At 35.1% G+C, this 22,266-nt stretch overlaps 1 protein-coding gene across 25 annotated transcripts in view; it reads left to right on the top strand.

The window, feature by feature from the left end:
- CCDC66 (coiled-coil domain containing 66) overlaps nucleotides 1–22,266 on the top strand; it is a 48,534-nt gene that overhangs the window by 9,548 nt on the left and 16,720 nt on the right. For 8 of the 25 annotated variants that reach the window (XR_011426848.1, XR_011426850.1, XM_001491793.7 and 5 more), the window contains 8 exons: nucleotides 887–1,334; nucleotides 2,825–2,990; nucleotides 3,178–3,281; nucleotides 4,363–4,484; nucleotides 4,928–5,029; nucleotides 20,629–20,760; nucleotides 21,181–21,431; nucleotides 21,645–21,729. Coding sequence is in view for 22 of the 25 variants with exons in the window: in XM_001491793.7 (XP_001491843.5) it covers nucleotides 887–1,334; nucleotides 2,825–2,990; nucleotides 3,178–3,281; nucleotides 4,363–4,484; nucleotides 4,928–5,029; nucleotides 20,629–20,760; nucleotides 21,181–21,431; nucleotides 21,645–21,729 (1,410 nt within the window). In the remaining 3 variants the exon portion in view is untranslated. Of the gene's footprint in view, nucleotides 1–886; nucleotides 2,096–2,824; nucleotides 2,991–3,177; nucleotides 3,286–4,325; nucleotides 4,485–4,927; nucleotides 5,030–20,628; nucleotides 20,761–21,180; nucleotides 21,432–21,644; nucleotides 21,730–22,266 lie in introns of those variants that run through there. The other 17 variants (XR_011426849.1, XM_023620258.2, XM_070237352.1 and 14 more) reach the window with 8 other exon arrangements.

The raw sequence follows: 22,266 nt of genomic DNA, 5'->3' as shown, positions 1-22,266 counted from the left end.
ATTGTGACTGTGTTTTTCTCTTTGGATGCAGATAGAGAGTAGGTGAAGAGTTAGATTTTACCAGGTTTGGGATTTGCCAAGTGTACATGACAGCAGAGGAGTTGAGAATGGAAGATACTGATGATTGTGGTTGATTGTGGAATTTGATTGGTAAGGAGGAAAGTGAGGACAAGAGGAAGGTGGTAGGATCAACAGATTATAGATCCCAGCGGAGTTAAAGAATTATTGGAACTGAGATATGGGAAGAAGTGAACTGGAAAAGATAAGGAGTGGTGGTCATTGTGGAGTGCTTGAAATTGAGATTATGGAGGGATTGCAGTTATGGGTAGTTACAAGGTCAGTATAAGATATCACTATGGGAATGAGTAACTGAGGTAGCATGGAGGACAAGAGTATAGGAGCAGAGTTCAAGGAAATGAGAGGCCAGGGTATTGGAAGAATGATGTATGTGGATATGAATGTACCAATAATTAAGACAGGAGTTATGTTAACGAGAGGGATGGTGACACACAAGGTAAGTTGCTCAAGGAATAAGGGCAAGTAACCTATGGGTCTGTAGGTGCCTATAGAGCAAAGAGGTGGTATGGGTGGTATAATCATGACATGAAATTCAAAGCTGGAGTAGAAGGAGATGTCCTGTAACAAGTAGAATAAAAGTTCTTCTGTGTTCTTCATTATCCTGAAATAAAATAATAATTTCCAGTTGTAAATGAAGCTTTCAAGTGAAGATCTGCAAAAGTTAAAGTTAGTTTCTTGTGAATATATTATCTAAATAGCAAAATGGAAAAAAGTTTAGCAGCCTGACTTATCACAGATTACATAAATAAAAATAATTGGTGATTTTTCATGGGCTGTTATGGAGAATAAATTTCTGTTGTTTTAACAGATGGGAAATAAGACCAAGATTGCAAAATGTCCTTTAAGAACAAAACAAACTGGATATGTTCTAAGATCAACACAAAATACTTGTGTCAGGAGTGAAAAACTTTTACAAAAGAAGAGAATTGGTTCAGAAACTTCACTGGCAGAAGGTGAAAAAAATAGTATGACTTTTTCACCCACTAAGGATTTATGCAAGCAGTATGCAGATAAAGATTGTCTTCATATCCAGAAAGAAATTTCACCTGCAACCCCTAATATACAGAAGTCTAGAAACACCATAAATACATCTCTAGTAGCTAAAGAGAAGCCTTGCAAAAAACACATCACAGCTGAAAACATGAAGAGCGGTTTGGTGTGTCTAACACAAGACCAACTACAACAGATTTTGATGACAGTAAACCAAGGAAATAGATCTATTTCCCTGACTGAGAATGGAAAGGAGGAGGAAAGAAGTAAGATTTTTTCTAAAGTTTTAATTAATATTAATTTTGTCAATCTGTAAGCATTTTTGAATTTCAGACTCGTTGGATTTTATGTAACTGTGCCACTTAAATTCTAATTTAACATGTAACTGTCTTTTAAAATAATTATTCTTTTAGAGAACATTCTCATGCAAAATTACTTTTATAGTTATAATACACCATATTTTAAGATTAATACTCAAAATATTCTCTTGTGCCATAGCCTTAAGAAACTCAGTTTCTGTGAACTTTAGAAAAGATGTTAGTACAAAAAGCTATTGTACTTACTTTAGAATGTAAGAGGCTTTACTTACATTGAAAATAATTATATAAAATGTTCTAAAGTCACTGTAGTATTTCTAGTGAAAATTGTGGGAACCTTTCTATGAAGATTTGACTTGAGTTGCTGAAAAGAATTGTTTTTCTGGCCCCTGTGTTTTACTCTTCCTGATCCTCAATCCATGCTAAAGATTCGCAGCACTAGCTTTTTAACCAATGTAAAACACAGACCTGGAAGGAGTCGTAGAATGTTGCATGCCTTCTGTTTCACTAGTCAGAGCATTGTATTATGTTTTTAAAAGCCATCTAGTTTCAGCTTTGAGCTAAGGAATTGTGAATCTGAGTAGAAATATCATTAAAATTTTGTTAGGCAATAGTGAAATAAATAAAAATAACATTAACAGTCACCAGGAAGAGGCCCTACAACTGGTTCGGGGACCAGGTAGCTCCTATGCGTTTCCAAGGTGCTCAAGGTAAGAGTCATTTATCTTCTCTTGGTCTAGATTATTCTTTGTAAAGTGAGGGAGCTGGGTTTTGTAAGGCTAGAATTCTAGCTCAGGGAACAAAAAATGAAAACTTAGTAGGCATATTGAGAGAGAATATCAATGAAGTTAAAAGCAGAGTTTGCCTCATCATATAATGATTTACCTATTAGATATGCTTTCTCTTCACTGGGAGAGCTAGCACATTAAGGAGGAATTAGAACAATTTTGAGCCAAACAGCTGAGCCTTACATAAAACATTTGGAATAGATATTGAAGCTGGGACATAGAGACAATAGTCTGTGGTAAAGTTACCCACTGATTGCCCAGCTAAATGAGAAAAATAAGGACAAGGTAATGAGTTTTTCCTAAAGCTATTTGCATTCTCCTTTAAGTTGTGATTTGTGTTATCATTTATATTATTTGTAATTGGCAAGAGTAAATGGAAGTTTCTTTTTTTGTTTTTGCTTGTTTTCTTATTTGATACAAGAAGTTGTATGGCTATGGCCATACCTCTGAGCCATTTAACCTCTGGGGTTCAGTTTCTTTTTTTGACAAAATGGGAATCATAATACCCACTGCAAGGATTGCTGTGAGAGGTAATTAATTAGGTAATGTGTAAGCAGTGTTTTTTTAAACTGTATAGCAGTATGCCAAGATAAGGTATTGTAAGAGATGTAATTTTAGTGTTAATTTTAAAACATGCATTTTACCTCCTAGATCAGTACAGTCTACCTTTAAATAATATTCCTAATCAGCCAAAGGACAAGAACATTATGGGACTAGTCCAGAAAACGGAGGCTGTTTCGTCTGTTCAGGATGAAAATCAATCTGTTTTAAATAAAAATCAGGAGACGTCTAAACAGTATGAGCAGAAAATTGCCACGTAGGTAACTCGTATCTGTTATTGTGGGGACATTTTTGGAATATGGTTTTGCTTTTCCTTAACTTGCATGTGAAATATTTACTCTGAAAAAGAAGAACTATTTAAAAGTTTATTACTTAATATTTATGGAGTAAGTTGTGTAGAAATGTATAATAAGGCTTCTGTAATTTTTTGTGTTTTGTCTTAGAGAGAATCTATGGAAACCAGCTGACATATTCAGTACTCTGGGGGAAAGAGAACGTGATAGAAGTTTGTTGGAAGCAAAAAAAGCCCAGTGGAGGAAAGAGCTTGGTAGGTAATTATTACACCTTTTATTATAGGACTGGGAAGTCCTGTGAGGTAGTCATAACCCTATTGGAACAGGTGATGTAGAAAAAGAGATAAATAGAAGAAATAGGGAATGAGTGGATGTTGGAAGTCAAGGTAACAGAGAAATGAAGAAATTAAATGTATGGTAGCAGTATCAGAAGGTTTGGTGATCTGATGTGTGTTTATATCATAATTTCAGCTTTAAATATTTTCTTTCAATACAAATTTAGCTTATAAATATACAGTGCCAAACTTGTGAAGTATGATGAAATTCCTTGGAAATGACTGAAGTGTTTTATGATTTAATTATTATCTTAAAAACAATTTACTTTCTTTTACTAGATACTGTTAGGAAAGCACATCTCTCTTTGTTAAAGTCATGCTTTCGTTAATTTTCTTGGAATTTAAGTTTATGTGTCTGAATTTTTAAGGACTATTGATGATTTGGAGCCTAGTTGTTTTTATATTGGTCTGTTAGACACAAGATTTTATGTTTTTTACTTTTCAACAGTTATGAATGATAATGGCTAACATTTATTAAATATTTAGCTTGTGCTAGGCCCTGTACTGAAATAGGCACTATTATTACTTTCATTTTACAGAAGAAAACACTGAAGTATAGAGAGGTAAACAGCAGTTTGCCCACAGTCACATAGCTAGGAAGTGATCGAACTTGGATTTGACCCCAGGCTTCCCTGAATCCAGACTTCTAGCTTTTAAGTCTCTTAGTAAAAATTGAATGAACGTGACAGGAAAATACAACCTCAGAATAGTTAGCATAATATAAAATATGTTGTTCTGAAAAAATTGCTCCTTATTGATAATTGTAATAAAACAAATATTTTTACATCCATTTGTACCATACTTAAATTTGGTTCTGATTAAATGTTTTCTCTTACTCCATCCCTTAAAATTTTTCTCTCTTATGAGTTAATCTCTTCCCTGAAAAACAAATTTGATTAGATCTGTGTTGGAATCTGCACTCTTTAAGAAGGTCATGATTGTTTACATGATTTTTTTTTACAGTTTTTGTACATTTTTTTAAAAAGGACATTATTTACAGATGAACAGGTTGCTTTAAAGAAGAAAGAAAAAGAAGCCTCTGAAAAATGGAATAATCCTTGGAAAAAATCAGAAAGTGATAAAACAGTATGTGAAAAACTTGGAATTTTTGACCAATCTAAGGTAAGAGTATCAAAATCAAGCATTTATGGAATATAAAACATCTTAATTGCAATTTTTTAATGCTAAGCCATGTTCATATCATAGAACTTATTTTTAAAACATTTATTTTTTAAGAACTTAATTTTCATATGGTATTTTAAAATTATGACCTCAACTAGTCCGTTTGCATTCTGTAAGTTGTCTTTCTATGTTAGTGGGTGAGTGTAGAGGCCCCATGCACCTCCTCTAGGCTCCTATAAAAGAACTCTGCATTTTTTATCTGACCACAAAATTTTACCACTGACCGTGTGGTATCCACTACAAGGTTATCAAATGAAACATAAGTGATTACTTACTAAATATAAGTACATACCAGTTGTCCCCCAGGTAGTGCTTTAGTGACCTTTTGCCTGTGTTAATAATAGATCAGGACAGAGGACCTTTGTTTTTCTCTTTGTTTCTAGACTTCTGCTAGCTCTTCCAGTGTTCTGTCACAGTCTCCTATTCAGGTAGCGCTGATCCAGGCTGATGGGCACTCATTACCTAGAGCTAGTCAGATATTAGAGGTAAGTCTTAAATGTTGTTACTTTGAATATATAAGCCATTTACTACTTGATCACTGTATAACCTATTTTCCTTGAAGGAGTAAGTCTAAATACTCTTATTTTTAATAACAAATTAATTTTTTTTAATGGAAGTATGATTAGCATAAAGTATCCTGTTGGTTTCAGGTGTACATCATAGTGATTTGCTTTTTATATACGTAGGAATTGATCATCTGTTACCGTACAAAGTTATTATGATATTATTGACTATATTCCCTATGCTGTACATTATATCCTCATGACTTATTTGTTTTATAGCTGGAAGTTTATACCTCTTAATCCCCTTCACCTATTTCGCCTACCCCCTAACCTCTCCCCACTCTGGTAGTCACCAGTTTCCTCTATCTATGAGTCTGTTTCTGTTTTGTTTTGTTTGTTCATTTGTTTTTTAGATTCCATATATAAGTGAAATCATATGGTATTTGTCTGATTTATTTCACTTAGCATAATACCCTCTAGGTCCATCCATGTTGTCACAAATGACAAGATTTGATTCCTTTTTATGATTGAGTAATATTCCGTGTGTGTGTGTGTGTGTGTGTGTATGTGTATGTGTGTGTGTATATACACCCACATCATCTTTATCCATTCATCCATCAATGGATACTTAGGTTGCTTCCATATCTTGGCTATTGTAATGCTGCAGTGTACATAGGGGTGCATATATCTCTTTGAATTGGTGTTTTTGTTTTCTTTGGGTAAATACCCAGGAGTGGAATTGCTAGATTGTGTGGTATTCTGCTTTTAGTTTTTGAGGAACCTCCATGTTGTTTTCCATAGTGGCTGCAGTAATATGCATTTCCACCAGCAGTGTATGAGGATTCTCTTTTCTCCACATCCTCGCCAGCACTTATTTTTTTGTCTTTTTGATGATAGCCATTCTGATAGGTATGAGGTAATATCACATTGTGGTTTTGATTTGCATTTCCCCAATGATTAGTGATGATGAGCATCTTTCCATGTGCCTGTTGGCCATCTGTATGTCTTCTTTGGAAAATGTCTATTCAAGTACTCTGCTCTTCTTTTTTTTGGTAAGGAAGATTCACTCTGAGCTAACATCTGTGGCCAGTCTTCCTCTGTTTTTGCTTGAGGAAAATTAGCCCTGAGGTAACATCTATACCAGTCTTCCTCCACTTTATATGTGAGTTGCTGCCACAGCGTGGCTGACTAGTGGTGTGGGTCTGCGCCTGGGATCTGAACCCACAAACCCAGACCACTGAAGCAGAGCCTGCCAAATTCGACTACTACACCACTGAGTTGACCCCCCTCTGCCCATTTTTAATTGAGTTGTTTATTTTTTTAATATTCTGTTAGTTTATGTATTTTGAATTTTAACCCCTTATTGGATATATGATTTGCAGATATCTTCTCCCATTCAGTAGGTTGTCTTTTTGTTTTGTTAATGATTTCCTTTGCTGTGCAAAGGGCTTTTTAGTTCGATGTAATCCTATCTGTTCATTTTTGCTTTTATTGCCCTTTCCTGAGGAGACTGGTCCAAAGAAAATTTGCTGAGACTGATGTCAAAGAGCTGACTGCCTGTGTTTTTTTCCTAGGAGTTTTATGGTTTCAGGTCTTATGTTCAAGACTGTAATCCATTTTAAATTTATTTTTGTATATGGTGTAAAATAGTGGTCCAGTTTCATTCTTTTGCATATAGCTGTCCAGTTTTTCCAACACCGTTTATTGAAGAGACTGTCATTTCTTCATTGTATGTTCTTGCCTCCTTTGTTATAGATTAATGACCATATATGCTTGGGTTTGTTTCTGGGCCCTCTCTTGTATTCCATTGATCTACGTGTCTGTTTTTCTGCCACTACTGTACTGTTTTGATTACTGTAGCTTTGCAGTGTAGTTTGAAATCAAGGAGTGTAACTCTAGCTTTGTTCTTTTTCACGATTGCTTTGGCTATTCAGGGTCTTTTGTGGTTCCACACAAATTTTAGGATTCTTTGTTCTGGTTCTGTGAAAAATACCATTGGTATTTTGATGAGGATTGCATTGAATCTGTAGATTGCTTTGGGTAGTATGGACATTTTAACAATACTAATTCTTCCAATCCATGAACATGATATATCTTTCTATTTATTTGTGTCATCTCAGTTTCTATTTATTTGTGTCACCTCAGTTTATCAGCATCATGGTTTTCAGAGTACAGGTCTTTCCTTCCTTGGTTAAATTTATTCCTAGGTATTTTATTTTTTTTTTGATGCAGTTATAAATGGGATTGTTTTCTAAAGGGATGACTGATAGTAGACATTTTCAGCACTGGCAGATTTCTTTTAAAAAAAAATACTTTTCTCTTAAATCTCTTATTTTTTATTTATTTAATTTTTGTTGTTGTTGTTGAGGAAGATTGGCCCTGAGCTAACATCTATGGTCGTCTTCCTCTATTTTGTATGTGGGATGCCACCACAGCATGGCTTGATGAGTGGTGTGTAGGTCCATGCCTGGGATGTGAACCTGGGCCACTGAAGTGGAGCACACTCGCTTAACCACTATGCCAGTGGGCCAGCCCTAGCGCTGGTAGATTTCTTATAGAACCCCTCCAAGTTAGATTGTTTGCATGGTTGTTTTATTCTGCTCTATATAGGGTTGACTTGCCTAAATCCAATAATTTTGTAGTCTGTTGATAGGTTTACATTAACAAAAGGAATGAAATCTGAACTGTAGTTTTCCATGTTCCCAAAAGCAGTTTGACTGATTGTTAAAAGGCAGTAAATAGTCTTGATAGAAGTCATTTTAGAAAAATCTGTTGTTCTGTGATAATGTTATGTATGTAAGATTTAGAAATTGATGCATGCAGAGTCTAAATCTACATATATATATATACAGAATCTAAAATCTGTATACGGAATTTGAAAACTACGACTAAAATTATTCATGAAGTTGGTGAGAATCAGTTGTTAGCTTGTTTACTTTTCAGTATTAGGACTAAAAAGTCTTTAATGCTAAAAATATTTTTAGTTACCAAAATTTAGGTTTAAATGTTAGTATGTCATTTATTATTGCTTAATTTGTGTGTTTATTAGGTCATTTATTATGGGGAAATAATCCATACTCATTAATGCAAATAAAGAATTAACCATTTCGGGTGATTTTTAGTTTTTTTACACTTTGTATATTTTTTAATGATAATGTGCATCTTTTTTTCATAATCCATAAAATCAATAAAATTATATATATTTTGGAGTCAGAGATGGGGGTTAGGGATAGGAGAAAGTCTAGAAAAGAAAACATGCTCTAAATCCAGGGCTGAACAACTAAGGATTAAAGAGTATGATTATTTACTCATCCTTTTACTGTTTAAATGCTGTTTTTGTGTATTTGTGTATGAATGTGGTAAGATACTAGAGAGATGCTATTGAGGGGAAATGAGTTAACTGTGTAACAAAAAAATCCCGGTTCTTAAATACCTGAAAGCAGTTGTTTTCAGAAATCCCAGCCATAGCCACAGCTATTTATACTGTTTGAATATTAAGTTAACCTTTTCCTATAAGTGAGAGGAGGAGAAATTTGGTTGCAGGCAGAGTCACCAAGGCCAATTTTGTTAAAACTTGAAGTAATGCATATAAAGTGCTTAGAACAGTGGCTGGCATATAAAGTGCTTACTGAAGGTTTGCTCTAGTGATAATTTGCAAAGCAGTTCCATTTGGAGCCCTGAGGCTATTTAGAGTCAGCCCTCTAACCAGCTTCTTTTCCTCTCCTCTTCTTGATTCTCAGTCTCACTCCCCCTCCCCCAGTTGAATGGCCTGGTGTTCTCATCCCTATATTGTTCAGCCCAAACATTCTTTTACACTATGCAGCTTAAAACTCCTTTTGTGTTTCTAAGAAATTTACGTCCAGCTTCAGCCTTTTTGAGAATACATCACCTTCATAAAAACTTGGCTTTACCTAATGACTGCCCCTCCCTGGGAAGCCTCTTACGTAAAGGGAGTATATTCTGATCTACATGGGGTAGAAAGTGAGGTTGCCATTTGGCCAGCTTTTCATTGTCTTATTGCTACCACCAAATCATAGTTCTACATTTGGCTGACAAAAAGCTTCTCCTACCTTTTTTCCTTCTTTTTTTTTATTTTTAAGTGTATGCTTCAGTGGCATGAAGTACGTTCATGTTGTCACTCAGCCATAACTACTGTCCATCTCTAGAATTTTTTCATTATCTCAAACTGAAACTGTACTCGTTAAACAATAACTCGCCGTTTCTCCCTCCTCCAGCCCCTGGTAACCACCATTCTACTTTCTGTCTCTATAAATTTGACTATTTTAGGTACCTTTAAGTGGAATCATACAATATTTATCCTTTTGTGTCTGACATATTTCACTTAGCATAATGTTTTCTGGGTTTTTCCATGTTGTAGCATATATCAGAAGTTCATTCCTGCTCAAGACTGAATAATATGCTATTGTGTGTATAATACTATATTTTGTTTATCCATTCATCCAAATATTGATGGACATTTGAGTTGTTACCACCTTTTGGTCATTGTGAATAATGCTGCTATGAACGTTCGTGTACAAATAATCTCTCTGAATCTCTGCTTTCAGTTCTTTTGGGTATATACTCATAAGTGCAATTGCTGGATCATATGGTAATTTTATGTTTAAATTTTTTGTGTTAAATTTCTACCAATTTTAATTTGACACTTTTGTGTTTTAACTATTATACTGTTTTCCACTGCTGCTGTACCATTGTACAATTGTACATTCCTGTCAGCAGTGCGCAAGTGTTCTGACCTCTCCATATCCTCACCAAGGCTTGTTTTCTATTTTTTTGACGATAACCATCCTAATGGGTATGAAGTGATTTCTCATTGTACTTTTGATTTGTGTTTCCTTAGTGGATTAGTGATGTTGAGCATTTTTTCATGTACTTACTGGCCATCTGTCTATGCTGGAGAAATGTTTGTAAGTCCTTTGCCCATTTTTTAATTAAGAGTTCTTTATATATCCTGGATTTTAATCCCTTATCAGATATATGATTTGCAAGTATTTTGTCCCATTCCATGGGTTGCCTTTTCACTCCCTTGATAGTGTCCTTTGATGCACAAAAGTTTTGAATTTTATCTTTTTTTCATTTATCTGTTTTTTCCTTTGTTTTCTGTGTCATAAGAAATTATTGCCAAATCTGATATGGAGCTTTTCTGCTGTTTTCTTCTAAGAGTTTTATCAATTTAGCTCTTATGTTTAGATCTTTGATCTATTTTAATTTTTATATATGGTGTAAAGTAAGGGTCCAACTTCATTCTTTTGTGTGTAGATATCAAGTTTTCCCCGCACCATTTGTTGAAAAGAAGAACTGTCCTTCTTCCATTGAATAGTCTTGGCACCCTTGTCGAAAATTATTTGATTGTATATGAGAGGGTTTATTTCTGGGCTCTTTATTCTGTTGTTCTGTATGTCTGTCTTGGTGCCACTGTCTCACTGTTTTGTTTACCACGCCTTTGTGGTAAGTTTTGAAATCAGAAAATGTGAGTCCTCCAATTTTGTTTTTCTTTTTCAAGATTGTGTTAGCTGCTCAGGGTCCCTTGAGATTCCATATGAATTTTAGGATGGATTTTTCTATATTTGCAAAAAGCATCAAGGTTTTCATAGGGGTTGCATTGAATTTATAGATCATTTTAGGTATTCTTGACAATACTAAGGTTTCCAATCCATGAACAAGAGACTATCTTTCCATTTATTTGTCTTCTTTCATTTCTTCCAACAATGTTTTGTAGTTTTCAGTGTACACATTTGTTGCCTACTTATTCCTAAGTGTTTTATTCTTCTTGATGCTGTTGTACATGGAATTGTTTTCTTAATTTCTTTTTCCCAAAAAAGAAATTCATTGTTAGTATATAGAAATGTGGCTGATTTTTCTGTTGGTTTTGTATCCTGCATCTTTGCAGAATTTGTTTATTCTAACAGTTTTTTAGCTGAGTCTTGAGGGTGGTAGTGGTTATGCAGCACCTGAGTTTGATGTGGATCTTTCTGGTACTATGTTGTTTTCTTAATGAGTAGATACACAAACACTGATCTGCATTAATGCCCAATCATATATGCATAATTATAACTGGATCAGGTATATGTATCTTTTCCTTTTTTGACCTTGCAACTTTCTGACTTTTAAAAAAATTATGTAATATTTCTGACGTGCAAAAAGATACAAAGGATAATACAGAACACATTTCTTACCATGGCATACATCAGGAAGAGCCCATTATAGCATAGTTCAGAGTTCAGCAAGAATTTCTATGGATTTTTATCACTAACGGGATGAGATTTTTTTTTTTAAGTAGCAGGTCACAACCCAATAGAATAAAACTGGAGTACCTAGAATCTTTATATTCCTTCTCTTGTTGGTTTACTTTAGAATCCTAGGAATAGTTTTTGTGGATTATGAGGCCCTTCCCACAGCAGAACTGGGATATGACTAAATTGTAACCTAGTCACAATACACTGATGACCTTATTTCAAAAGACACAAATACTTCAGCTTGACCAAAATGAGCCAGTCCTGGCCAAAGCTTCCCTTTGCCTCTCTATACTGGATAGTCTTGGAATCAGGGGAACCCTATCTCAGTCCTCCAGAATTCAATTCTATGGAAAGAATCCTCTTCCTTATTCACAACTGGATGGGTCTCTTTGCCTTACCAGAAAGATTTAATAGTTAGAATAAGGAAATGGAATTGTTTGAAGGCCTGTTAGGATCCAAGAAGTGTACTAGACACCTTACATACCTGTGCATCCAGTTTCAGAATAAGAGGCAGAATTTACCAACACTTAAACAGGTCAAGGAGAGAACTGAGAGTAACTTGTGCATACTAACTACCCATAACACTAGACCTAGATGAATCTTTCTTTGTTCAAAAAGGGGTAAAAAGGAAAAAAGAAATCGGAGACTGAAAATATTGAGCACTAGAAAAGGGGGTATTCTTGCTAAGTACTCAGAGGAAAATCTCTCATAAGAAATATGTCCTATTTTGTGAAGCAGGAAACTTTTAAAGAAAACATTGACTTAGTTTTTATTTATTTCTATCTTATTCCACGATGGACTTGAAGTGATTCAGGAAATGCTTGTACAATAATAGGTTCAAGATAAGAAAGTAGTAGAAAACTAAGAAAACAGTAGCAAGAAAGAAAAAAGATTTGGTAATGAAATAAATTGAAATCACAGTGAGAGGAAGAGGAAGAGATCACTGTGGGGACACTCCCTTAATACAGGAAGAATTTTAAAAAGAGATGAAAAGTCTGACATAGAAGGTAAATAGCTTATAAAGATACAATATTGAGTAATAGAGTTTCCAAAGAAGAAAACAGAGCAAATAGATAAGAAGTACTAATAACAGGTATCAGAGAAAAGACTTTGTAGATGAGAAAAAAAAATTAAGCTAAATGAATAAAAAGAGGCTGATTTGAAGATACATCCTAGTAAGTATTCAGATTTTAAGAGTAGGTATAGACTTTTTCAAGCATTTAAACATACAAAGGTGGCAAGGAATAAAAATCAAATTATTCTTAGGTTTTTACTCTGTAGATAATAGAGCAGTATTTATAAAGGTTTAATAGATAAAAACTGGGACTAAAAAATGTAATGCCTCAGCATGTTCACACATAAAAGGAACAGAAAGATATACCTCAGACCTGCAATAATTTATGAAATATTCCTCACAAGAATCTTTCCTGGATACTATTTTGTTTAAAGAAAAGCTTTTAAAGATTTATTTCTGGGTCAGAAAAGTGAATCAAAATTAAAACACAATTAACAAGGAATTCGTGGTTTTAAAAAAAGGAGTATATAGCTGACACAAAGTCTCCAAGACATTCTGAAACAAAAAAGGTAAGTTGCAGAACAATACATATAACATAACTGTATCTATATTTAAAGAAAAAAAACTTTAAAAGACTTATCAGCACATATGAATACATAAATGAAAAGAGAGCAAATTGTTGCCATTGTCTAACTGGTGAAGAGTAGTGGAAGCAAAGGGGTATTTTCCAGTTTTGTTCTTTATGTTTCTGTTAGAACATTGTGCAAAGTTTGATCTGTTGCCTGATCTCTCTGTAAAGACAGCATTAATTATGATTTCGAAAATCAGATAAAGGCTTAAGAATTTCCAAAACAAAGGTAACTACTAGTATAATTATAAACAGCATATCTACCAATGTAACCAGTACAACAGAAAACAAAATAAGTAGTAACAGCAAGAAAACAAAAATCAAGGGGCTGGCCTGGTGGGATAGTGGTTAAGTTCATGTGCTCTGCTTTCGCGGCCTGGGGTTCGCAGGTTTGGATCCCTGGTGCAGACCTACATACCACATGTCAAGCCATGCTGTGGCGGTGTCCCACATACAAAATAGAGGAAGATTGGCATAGTTGTTAGCTTGGGGACAATCTTCTTCAAGCAAAAAGAGGAGGACTGGCAATAGGTATTAGCTCAGGACAGTCTTCCTCACCAAAAAAAAAAAGAAAAATCAACTCTGAAAGGTAAAAAATCTTTTGTTAAAAAGCAGAGGTATGACAGCCCCAAAGATGTGCTGCTTAAAAGAGATTTACTTAGGGGCTGGCCCTGTGGCGCAGCGGTTAAGTGTGCATGTTCCGCTTTGGTGGTCTGGGGTTCGCCGGTTTGGATCCCAGGTGCGGACGTGGCACCAGCTGGCAAGCCATGCTGTGGTAGGTGTCCCACATATAAAGTAGAGGAAGATGGGCATGGATGTTAGCTCAGGGCCAGTCTTCCTCAGCAAAAAGAGGAGGATTGGCAACATCTATGGACAGCTAATCTTCGACAAAGGAGCAGAAGGCCTACAATGGAGAAAAGAGTCTCTTCAACAAATGGTGCTGGGAAAACTGGACAGCCACATGCACAAGATTGAAAATTGACCATTCTTTTTCACCACACACCAAAATAAACTCAAAATGGATCAAAGACCTAAAGATTAGGCCTGAATCAATAAGTCTTCTAGAAGAGAATATAGGCAGTACACTCTTTGACATCAGTTTCAAAAGAATCTTTTCGGACACTGTAACTCCTCAGTTGAGGGAAACAATAGAAAGAATAAACAAATGGGACTTCATCAGACTAAAGAGCTTCTTCAAGGCAAGGGAAAACAGGATTGAAACAAAAAAACAGCTCACTAATTGGGAAAAAATATTTACAAGCCACTTATCCGACAAAGGGTTAATCTCCATAATATACAAAGAACTCACACTGCTTAACAACAAAAAAACAAACAACCCGATCAAAAAATGGGCAGAGGACATGAACAGACATTTCTCAAAAGAAGATATGAATATGGCCAATAGACACATGAAAAGATGTTCATCATCGCTAATCATCAGGGAAATGCAAATCAAAACTACACTAAGATATCACCTTACACCTGTTAGATTGGCAAAAACATCCAAAACCAAGAGTGACAAATGTTGGAGAGGTTGTGGAGAAAAAGGAACCCTCATACACTGTTGATGGGAATGCAAACTGGTACAGCCACTATGGAAAGCAGTATGGAGATTTCTCAAAAAGTTAAAAATAGAAATACCCTATGACCCAGCCATCCCATTACTGGGTATCTATCCTAAGAACCTGAAATCAGAAATCCCAAGAGTCCCTTGCACCCCTATGTTCATCGCAGCATTATTTACAATAGCCAAGACGTGGAACCAACCTACATGCCCAGAAACTGATGATTGGATAAAGAAGATATGGTATATATATACAATGGAATACTACTCAGCCATAAAAAAAGACAAAATTGGCCCATTCGCAGCAACGTGGATGGACCTCGAGGGTATTATGTTAAGTGAAATAAGCCAGTCAGAGAAAGACGAACTCTATATGACTCCACTCATAGGTGGAAGTTAACATATTGACAAGAAGATCTCATCGGTGGTTACCAGAGAAAAGGGGGGGTGGGAGGAGGGCACAAAGGGGGAAGAGGTGTACCCACAACATGACTAATAATAATGTACAACTGAAATCTCACAAGGTTGTAATCTGTCATAACATTAATAAAAAAAAAATCAAAAAAAAAAAGGAGGATTGGCAGCAGATATTAGCTCAGGGCTAATCTCCCCCTCCCAAAAAACTAAAATAAATAAATAAATAAAATTGTAAAAAAATTAAAAAGAGATTTACTTGAAATAAAATTACACATTATCAAAAAATAGATTGATTCTGTAAGCCAATAAAAATTTAAAGAAAAAACAGAAAGCAAAATTGATGATAATAGTTTTGGAAACATTACTTCAGGAGAGAAAGCTGTTGACACAGTAATTAATTTTGATAAAAAGCAGAGTCACTAATAAAGGTGTAAAAATAATTTCTGTGATTCATATGCCCAAAATAAATAGAAATTGAAGCACATTTTTACCAGGGAATTATCAGAGGATTTGAACAATAAAAATTATCAGAAATTTATTTTCTACAAATATACAGTTCAAATTCTCAAATGTCATTGGAGTGTTTACAGAATTTGCTATAATGTTATAAGAAAAACAACCAAAAATAAGTCAAACAGAAAATATTGACAGCCGATAAGTTTTACAGTCACAAATGCTAAGATCCCATGGTCTCAAAATACTAAACTGTAAACTGCTGGTACCTACCCCTAAGATGAGTCCTTAAGATACTGAAAAAACTGAAAGGAAAGATACTTTTTTGGTCTATTGGGTTGGCAGGTAGCCTGGGTTAGAAGTTAACCTAGCATCCCTGTGGGAGAATAAAATAAGAATGAGTTGTTGGAATTCTGTTCTTGCTAACCTGCTGCCTCCTCCTCCCCTAATGCCATTGTCTTAAAACAAGCTGTGCCTCACCCTACATTAACTCTCAGATCTTTCTTCTAGCTGTTCTCTAGAATAAAATCCTAGGCAGTCTTTCCTTAAATCTTACTTCTTGGTGGGAGGAACTGGGACAATCAGGTGGAAACTACTTCGCCCCTCCCTGCTCCAAACTCACCTGGCTGGTGAATTACAATTGCAGTCTAAGGAGTGTTCCCAAAAAAGAAGCTCTGACTTGAGTTGTTCTGAGAGGTGGGGAGTGATTGTAGTTTAATGCCTGAATTTTCCACCCTAGTGCTAGTCTGCTCTCCACCATCCCTACCCACTGAGTGTATTGGCTGTTCGTTACTAGACGTGTTTGGTTGATAATGGCAGGAAAAAAATAAACTCATGCAAATAACAAAACGTTGGAGGAAAGCAACTATTCCAAAGGAAAAACAACATAGAGTATATCAGATTCCAACAGAAGCAAAATTCTTAGGACAGATGAATCAATAAATTTAGTCTAATGAACATAATAAAAGAAGTAACGGGGGGGCCAGCCAGGTGGCATAGTGGTTAAATTCGTGCACTCTGCTTTGGCAGTCCAAGGTTCGCAGGTTTGGATCCTGGGTGCAGACCTGGCACCACTTGTCAAGCCATGCTGTGGCGGCATCCCACATAAAATAGGGAAGAGTGGCACAGATGTTAGCTGAGTGACATTATTCCTCAAGCAAAAAGAGGAAGATTGGCAACAGATGTTAGCTCAGGGCCAATCTTCCTCACCCCCTGCCAAAAAAAAATAAAAAGTAGGGGAAGATGTTAGCAATGAGAACAGGAAACAAAACCAAGCAGAAAGTTTAGGTGTGAAAAATAAAGTAAAAAATACAGTAGATGAGAAATAGCAGAAGTGATAGAGCTAGGAAATGAATAAATAATTGGCAAACCATATTTAGAAAATATATTAAAAGGAAAAAGGAGAGGACAATAGGGAAAAACTGTTTTAAGGCAATATGAGACAAAAAAAAAAGAAATAGCTCAAACAAGAGGGAAAAAATGGAGGGAGGAAATATTTGAAAGAGTAATTAAGATCAGTTTCCCAGAATGAAAAGAAAAAACTGACCTCAGATTTCAAGGGCCATAGAGCACCAAAAAAGAGAATAAAGAAAACCCCACCTATACATACTAAACTGAAATTTAAGAATATGAAAGAGGAATTCTAAAAGCCTGCGGAAAGAAAGAACAGGCTACATATATAAAAGAATAAGTATGAGCTTGATGTATTTTTCTACAGCAACACTGTGTACAAGATTTCAAAATATTGATGGAAAAGAAAACTTAGAATTTAATATCCAGCCAAACTGTCGTTCAAATAACAGTAGATAATAAAATATCCTTGGGCATTCAAGTTCTCTGAAGATTTTTTAAAAAGGCCCACGTTGAAAACAGTTTTGAATGAAGTGCTTAAGTAAAAGATAAGGTAAGTTGAGGAATGCTGCAAGAGATTTGTGATTTCATACCTTGGTTAGAGTTGATTGTTATTTTTACATCTTGCTAGAACTAAAAGGAGAAACTATATCCTTAATAACTAAGAAAAGTGTAGTTAATATCAACATTGATGTGTTGGCAGAGGATGGCAAAATCAAAGGATGTGAAACCATACCAAAGTTCTTGTCTTATTAGAAGAAGATATCTATAGATACCAAAATTTTAAAGAGAAGCTTAAAAATAAAGTGGGATAAATTGAAATATAAAATTATGATAGTAGAAATAGGACCAAATATACCAACAAATATAATAAATCTAAGTGGGACTAAAACTAATTTTAAAAAGCACCTACTGATTGGAACAAAGAAATCTAGATATTTTCTAGAATACGAGACATGCCTAAAGCATAGAAATACAGCAAGGTTGAAAATAATAGGATTCAAAAAGAAGTGCTAACCAAAATAAAGTTGGTATTGCTATACTAATAAAAATAAGACAAAAAGCATTGTTGGGGATGGTGGGGGTTGTAAATATTAATAGAAGATTTAGCATCCAGAATGTATAGCAGTTTTTGACATGCATGTGTCTAATATGTAAAGCAAAAATTGGTCAACTCGAAACCTCAAATATGTGAATCAAGAAATTAGTAAAACTGCAGAGAAACTTATGAATTATCTATTTAAAGGGAGATTTCAACATAGAAGGTAGCAAGTTGGTTGTAATTAAGATATATCAGGTTCTATGTCCAACAATAAGAGAATATTTTTCAAGCACACGTGAATATTTACAGAAAGTGATACTGTGTTAGGCCATAAATAAAGACTCAGTTAAATTTGAAATAGCTGTTATACAGATAGTGATCTCTAACTACAAAGCAGGTAATTTAAAAGTTACTAACAAAAATATTTTTTAAACTGCTACATATGTGGAAATTGAAAATCACACTACTGGGGCCGGCCTGGTGGTGTAGTGGTTAAGTTCGGTGCACTCCGCTTCAGTGGCCTGGGTTCCTCAGATTTGGATCCCAGGTGCGGACCTACACACTGCTCGTCAAGCCATGCTGTGGTGGCGTCCTACATACAAAATAGAGGAAGATTGGCACAGATGTTAGCTCAGTGATAATCTTCCTGAAGCAAAAAGAGGAAGATTGGCAACAGCTGTTAGCTTGGGGCCAATCTTCCTCACCTCCCCCCCCCCCCCATCACACTACTAAATAATTTGAGAGTTAAAAAAAAATTGGAAATAAAAATACTTGGAACAGAATGATAATGGATACACACATCAAAACATGAGGTAAAGTAGGATTCAAGGGAAATTATTTCAGAGAAGAAGACGACTTTTGAATCAAATGTGCCAATAAACACATGAAAACTAGGATTTTTAGCTATATGCACACTTATATAGTCCTCTCGTTCCAGAGGATTTTCAACAAGTGATTTTCAACTTCAGAGTACCCTCACCCCCCTAAAAAAAAAAGTGATTTCAGCTCTATGTTTCACTGCTCTTCCTCTTGGAAGATCCTGTTCTTTCTAGCCCAGTGTGCTGAGACCACCCATCACCCACACGAATGCCTTTTCTCCATGGTGAGTGGACAAGATGAGTAGGTGGATAGCATCTAGAGTGAGGAAATTCTTGGCATCTGAACTTGGAAATCATGAACTGACAAGCAGGGCTATTCTGAACTGTGGCAAAGTTACCACTGAGTGTTCTCCTTTCCCAAAGCTGCATTTTTAAAGACTGTGTTAAGGGGAGAATTAAATGGAACAGAACCAGACATCTGTAGTAGGCTGTTTGTAAAGCACGGAAAAGTTCTGATTAAGTAGCTGCCATTCATGCAGCATTTGTATTAGGAGTAAGACTGACATTTCCTAACATAGAATAACTTGAAAGTAGCTAAAGAATTACATTAGAATCCTATAACAACAGGAACTGTTTGTGGGGTAGGAGGTAGTAAGTACCTATGAAAATGAGTTTTCGTTCAAGGCTGTCACTTGAGAATAGGCTTAAAATGGGTGTTTAGAAAAGAAGTTTTTATGTAGAGGAAAGGAAGTCTCAGGTCAATAATATGAGGGAGATAAGGTAGAAAAGTGTGTGTGAGCCTAAGGAAAGAGGGTTCTTTCCTTAACCGTGTAGAATAATTAACAGAAGGGAGGTGCTAAACCGTGGTCAAAACACAATTGTTACAGTGTGTCTTGTGCTATACATGTATCTCCTTTACTCACCTTCAACTAAATGAGCTCAATAAGCAAAAGGGAGATCTCCATCCTACCTACCACCTCTCCCCACCCACCAAATCCTTATACTTTCATTCTTCTAACTGAATGCACATTGGGGGAAACTTGTAAAAAAGAAAATAAGAATAATTTAAAGGGTTTCCTAGTCAGTTGAAGTGAAATGAATTATTCAGGTGGTAAGCAAGTGAGTAGCAATGGCTTTGTAAGACATCCTTAAGTAAGAAATTGAAGACTGAATTTAGAGAACTGATTACTAGATTTTCCACAGGGAGATATTAAGACTTTTCCTTTTGTATAAATATTTCCTTTGATCAAAACAATTGGTTGTAAACTATAGCCTTGCCATTGTTTCTAGTAAAAACAAGGGCAGAAAGTAACATTGTGATGTATATTGCCATTGTAGTATTCTGTCAGACTATTTTTTAAATTATGTCCTGCAGGTATCTCATATAACAAATTGTTTGTTGCTTAGCTCTTGCATTTCAGGACACTTTGAGCAGAATATATTCTTCCCTTTTTGTTAGAGCATACTAAACTCTTAAGTTAAAGCAATAACAAATTTTTGTGTTCCTGTTTTTGGTTTTTTTCCTTAGAATTAGACGACTTAATCCGGACACAATGTATTTTTCTTATTGAAACATCTTAGATTGTAATAGGGTTGTAACAGCAGAAACAGAAAAGGAGTTTCCTAGAGTGAGATGCCATTCAATAGAGAAAGCCTCTTGCTCTCTTACATCCTGCTGGTTCTTGATCCAAAAGCAGTATTTGTTGTATTCCAAAGGCAAATGTAAAGCAATACTCATCAATTTTAAATTATCCTATACTTGTTTTAAAGAAAGAATTTTCTGTTTTTCACTAGAAAATTTCTTTCCTTACACTTAATCTTATTATATCCTTATGCTAGTATATGTTACAAATATGATTCTGAAAACCAGAATATATCTACTTAATTCTTGTGTACTCAATTTTTTGTTTAAAATTAGTGCTCTTCTTAGAGATAAATGCCTTTCCACATTAAATCTGTATAAATTCTTTGGCAAGATTTGTAAATATGAAGTGGTTAGAAAAGAGAACTGAACTTTAGATGGTGTCGACTGTTTTTTAGGAAGCAGTACCACTGGGGCACCCTTTCAGTGCTGTGAAACAAGAACAGCAGAGAAAATGGATTGAAGAGTTGAACAAGCAAATAGAAGATGACAGGCAAAGAAAAATAGAGGAAAAAATTATATCTTCAAAGGTAACTTAGAAAGTTTTATGGATATAAAGAGAAAAAATAATTTCAAAGTCTTTAATCATAAACTTAAAAGTATCCTGAAACTATTTGACAAGACCAGAGTATTCAGATAATCCTACATTTGCTCTTGTGAACTTTTCATTGAATGCATTCAGTACGTGTGATATGGCATCGTTTCTTGTAACTAACTTTTTAGAAATTTCCTAATTTCTTTGAATTTCTCATATTCTCTAAGCTAGTTATCGAAATGTATGTGAAATCAATACAGAATACAGTTATGTTAATTTTTATGATGCTTATTCTGCTTATACGGCTTATTCTGCTGTATGGTAACTTGTAGAAATCATGTTTGATTGTCATTTAGGATTTTATACGTGAGAACAATTGGAAAAATTCTTAGCAATTCTTATTTGTCATGATTAGGGTGAGGAACATGACAGATGGGCGATGCATTTTGATTCATTAAAGAGCTATCCTGGTTCTCGGTCTCAGTTGTCTTCTCAGTCAACACACAAACAACCAGAGTACTTCTGTGTCTCTCCGGACACTCAGGAGCTGGCTGATATCAGCAGTGTTTGTACACCTACAACTGGAACCCATGTTGAACCTTCAGAGGAGGAGCATTTAGTAAAACCTGTTGGAGATGTGGCTATGGCAAACAGTCAAAAAACGAAGTAAGTTCATTCTTCAGTATTTATTGATATTTAAGAAAGTCTTTGTGCTTTATTAAGACTATTGTTATATTTATAATATATCTTAATTGGTTTCTGGTTTGGTGTTTTTCTTTAAAATAAAAATGATTAGTAGATATTCCAAACAAAAATGATTCAGCAACTTGTTAAACCCACCTTTTGGGTTTTAAACGGCCAATATATCTTTCTTGCCAGCTTTCTCCGTTCCATGACTGCTCTCTTGGACCCAGCTGAGATAGAGGAACGAGACAGGCGGCGACAAAAACAGTTAGAACATCAGGTACTGCATTGTAAAATATTGTTCTCTGCCTTAATAAGTAATAGTCATGGCTAATAGATACTTAAGTAAATGGAAATTAAAATTCCAGTGTAAACTTACAGCACAAGCCCTGTCCAATCCTGTGAGCAGTCTAATCCCTACTCCAGCTGGCATTATGTTAGAATTATACTCGTGCTGAGAACCAGACAGTATCACATAGTATAGCCACCTGCCTTCCAGAAGAGAAGGTCTTCATAGTGGATGTGAAATGACACTAAATGTTAAGTTAGTATTGGATATTTTTTTCATCAGTTTAGTTCTCCTGAATTTTGGTCAGGATGAAAATTAGTTCTTTGGAAGGGAACTGTAGAGGGGATTGAAATAGAATTATGATTGAGAAATCTAGCAGATAATGTAAGAAAGACTAAAATTAAAATTCTCTCCTAACTTTGGTCTAATACTGAAAGGACTTAATTGTCTGAATAATTCTTTCAAATCTCTGATATGTAAAGAATTTCGCTTAGTTAATAATGTTACTCTTAATCAGTTAAGTGAACA

The sequence above is a fragment of the Equus caballus genome, chromosome 16 (assembly GCF_041296265.1).
Source record: "Equus caballus isolate H_3958 breed thoroughbred chromosome 16, TB-T2T, whole genome shotgun sequence".
Taxonomy (NCBI): domain Eukaryota; kingdom Metazoa; phylum Chordata; class Mammalia; order Perissodactyla; family Equidae; genus Equus; species Equus caballus.
This window is presented reverse-complemented; position numbering and strand designations above follow the sequence as displayed.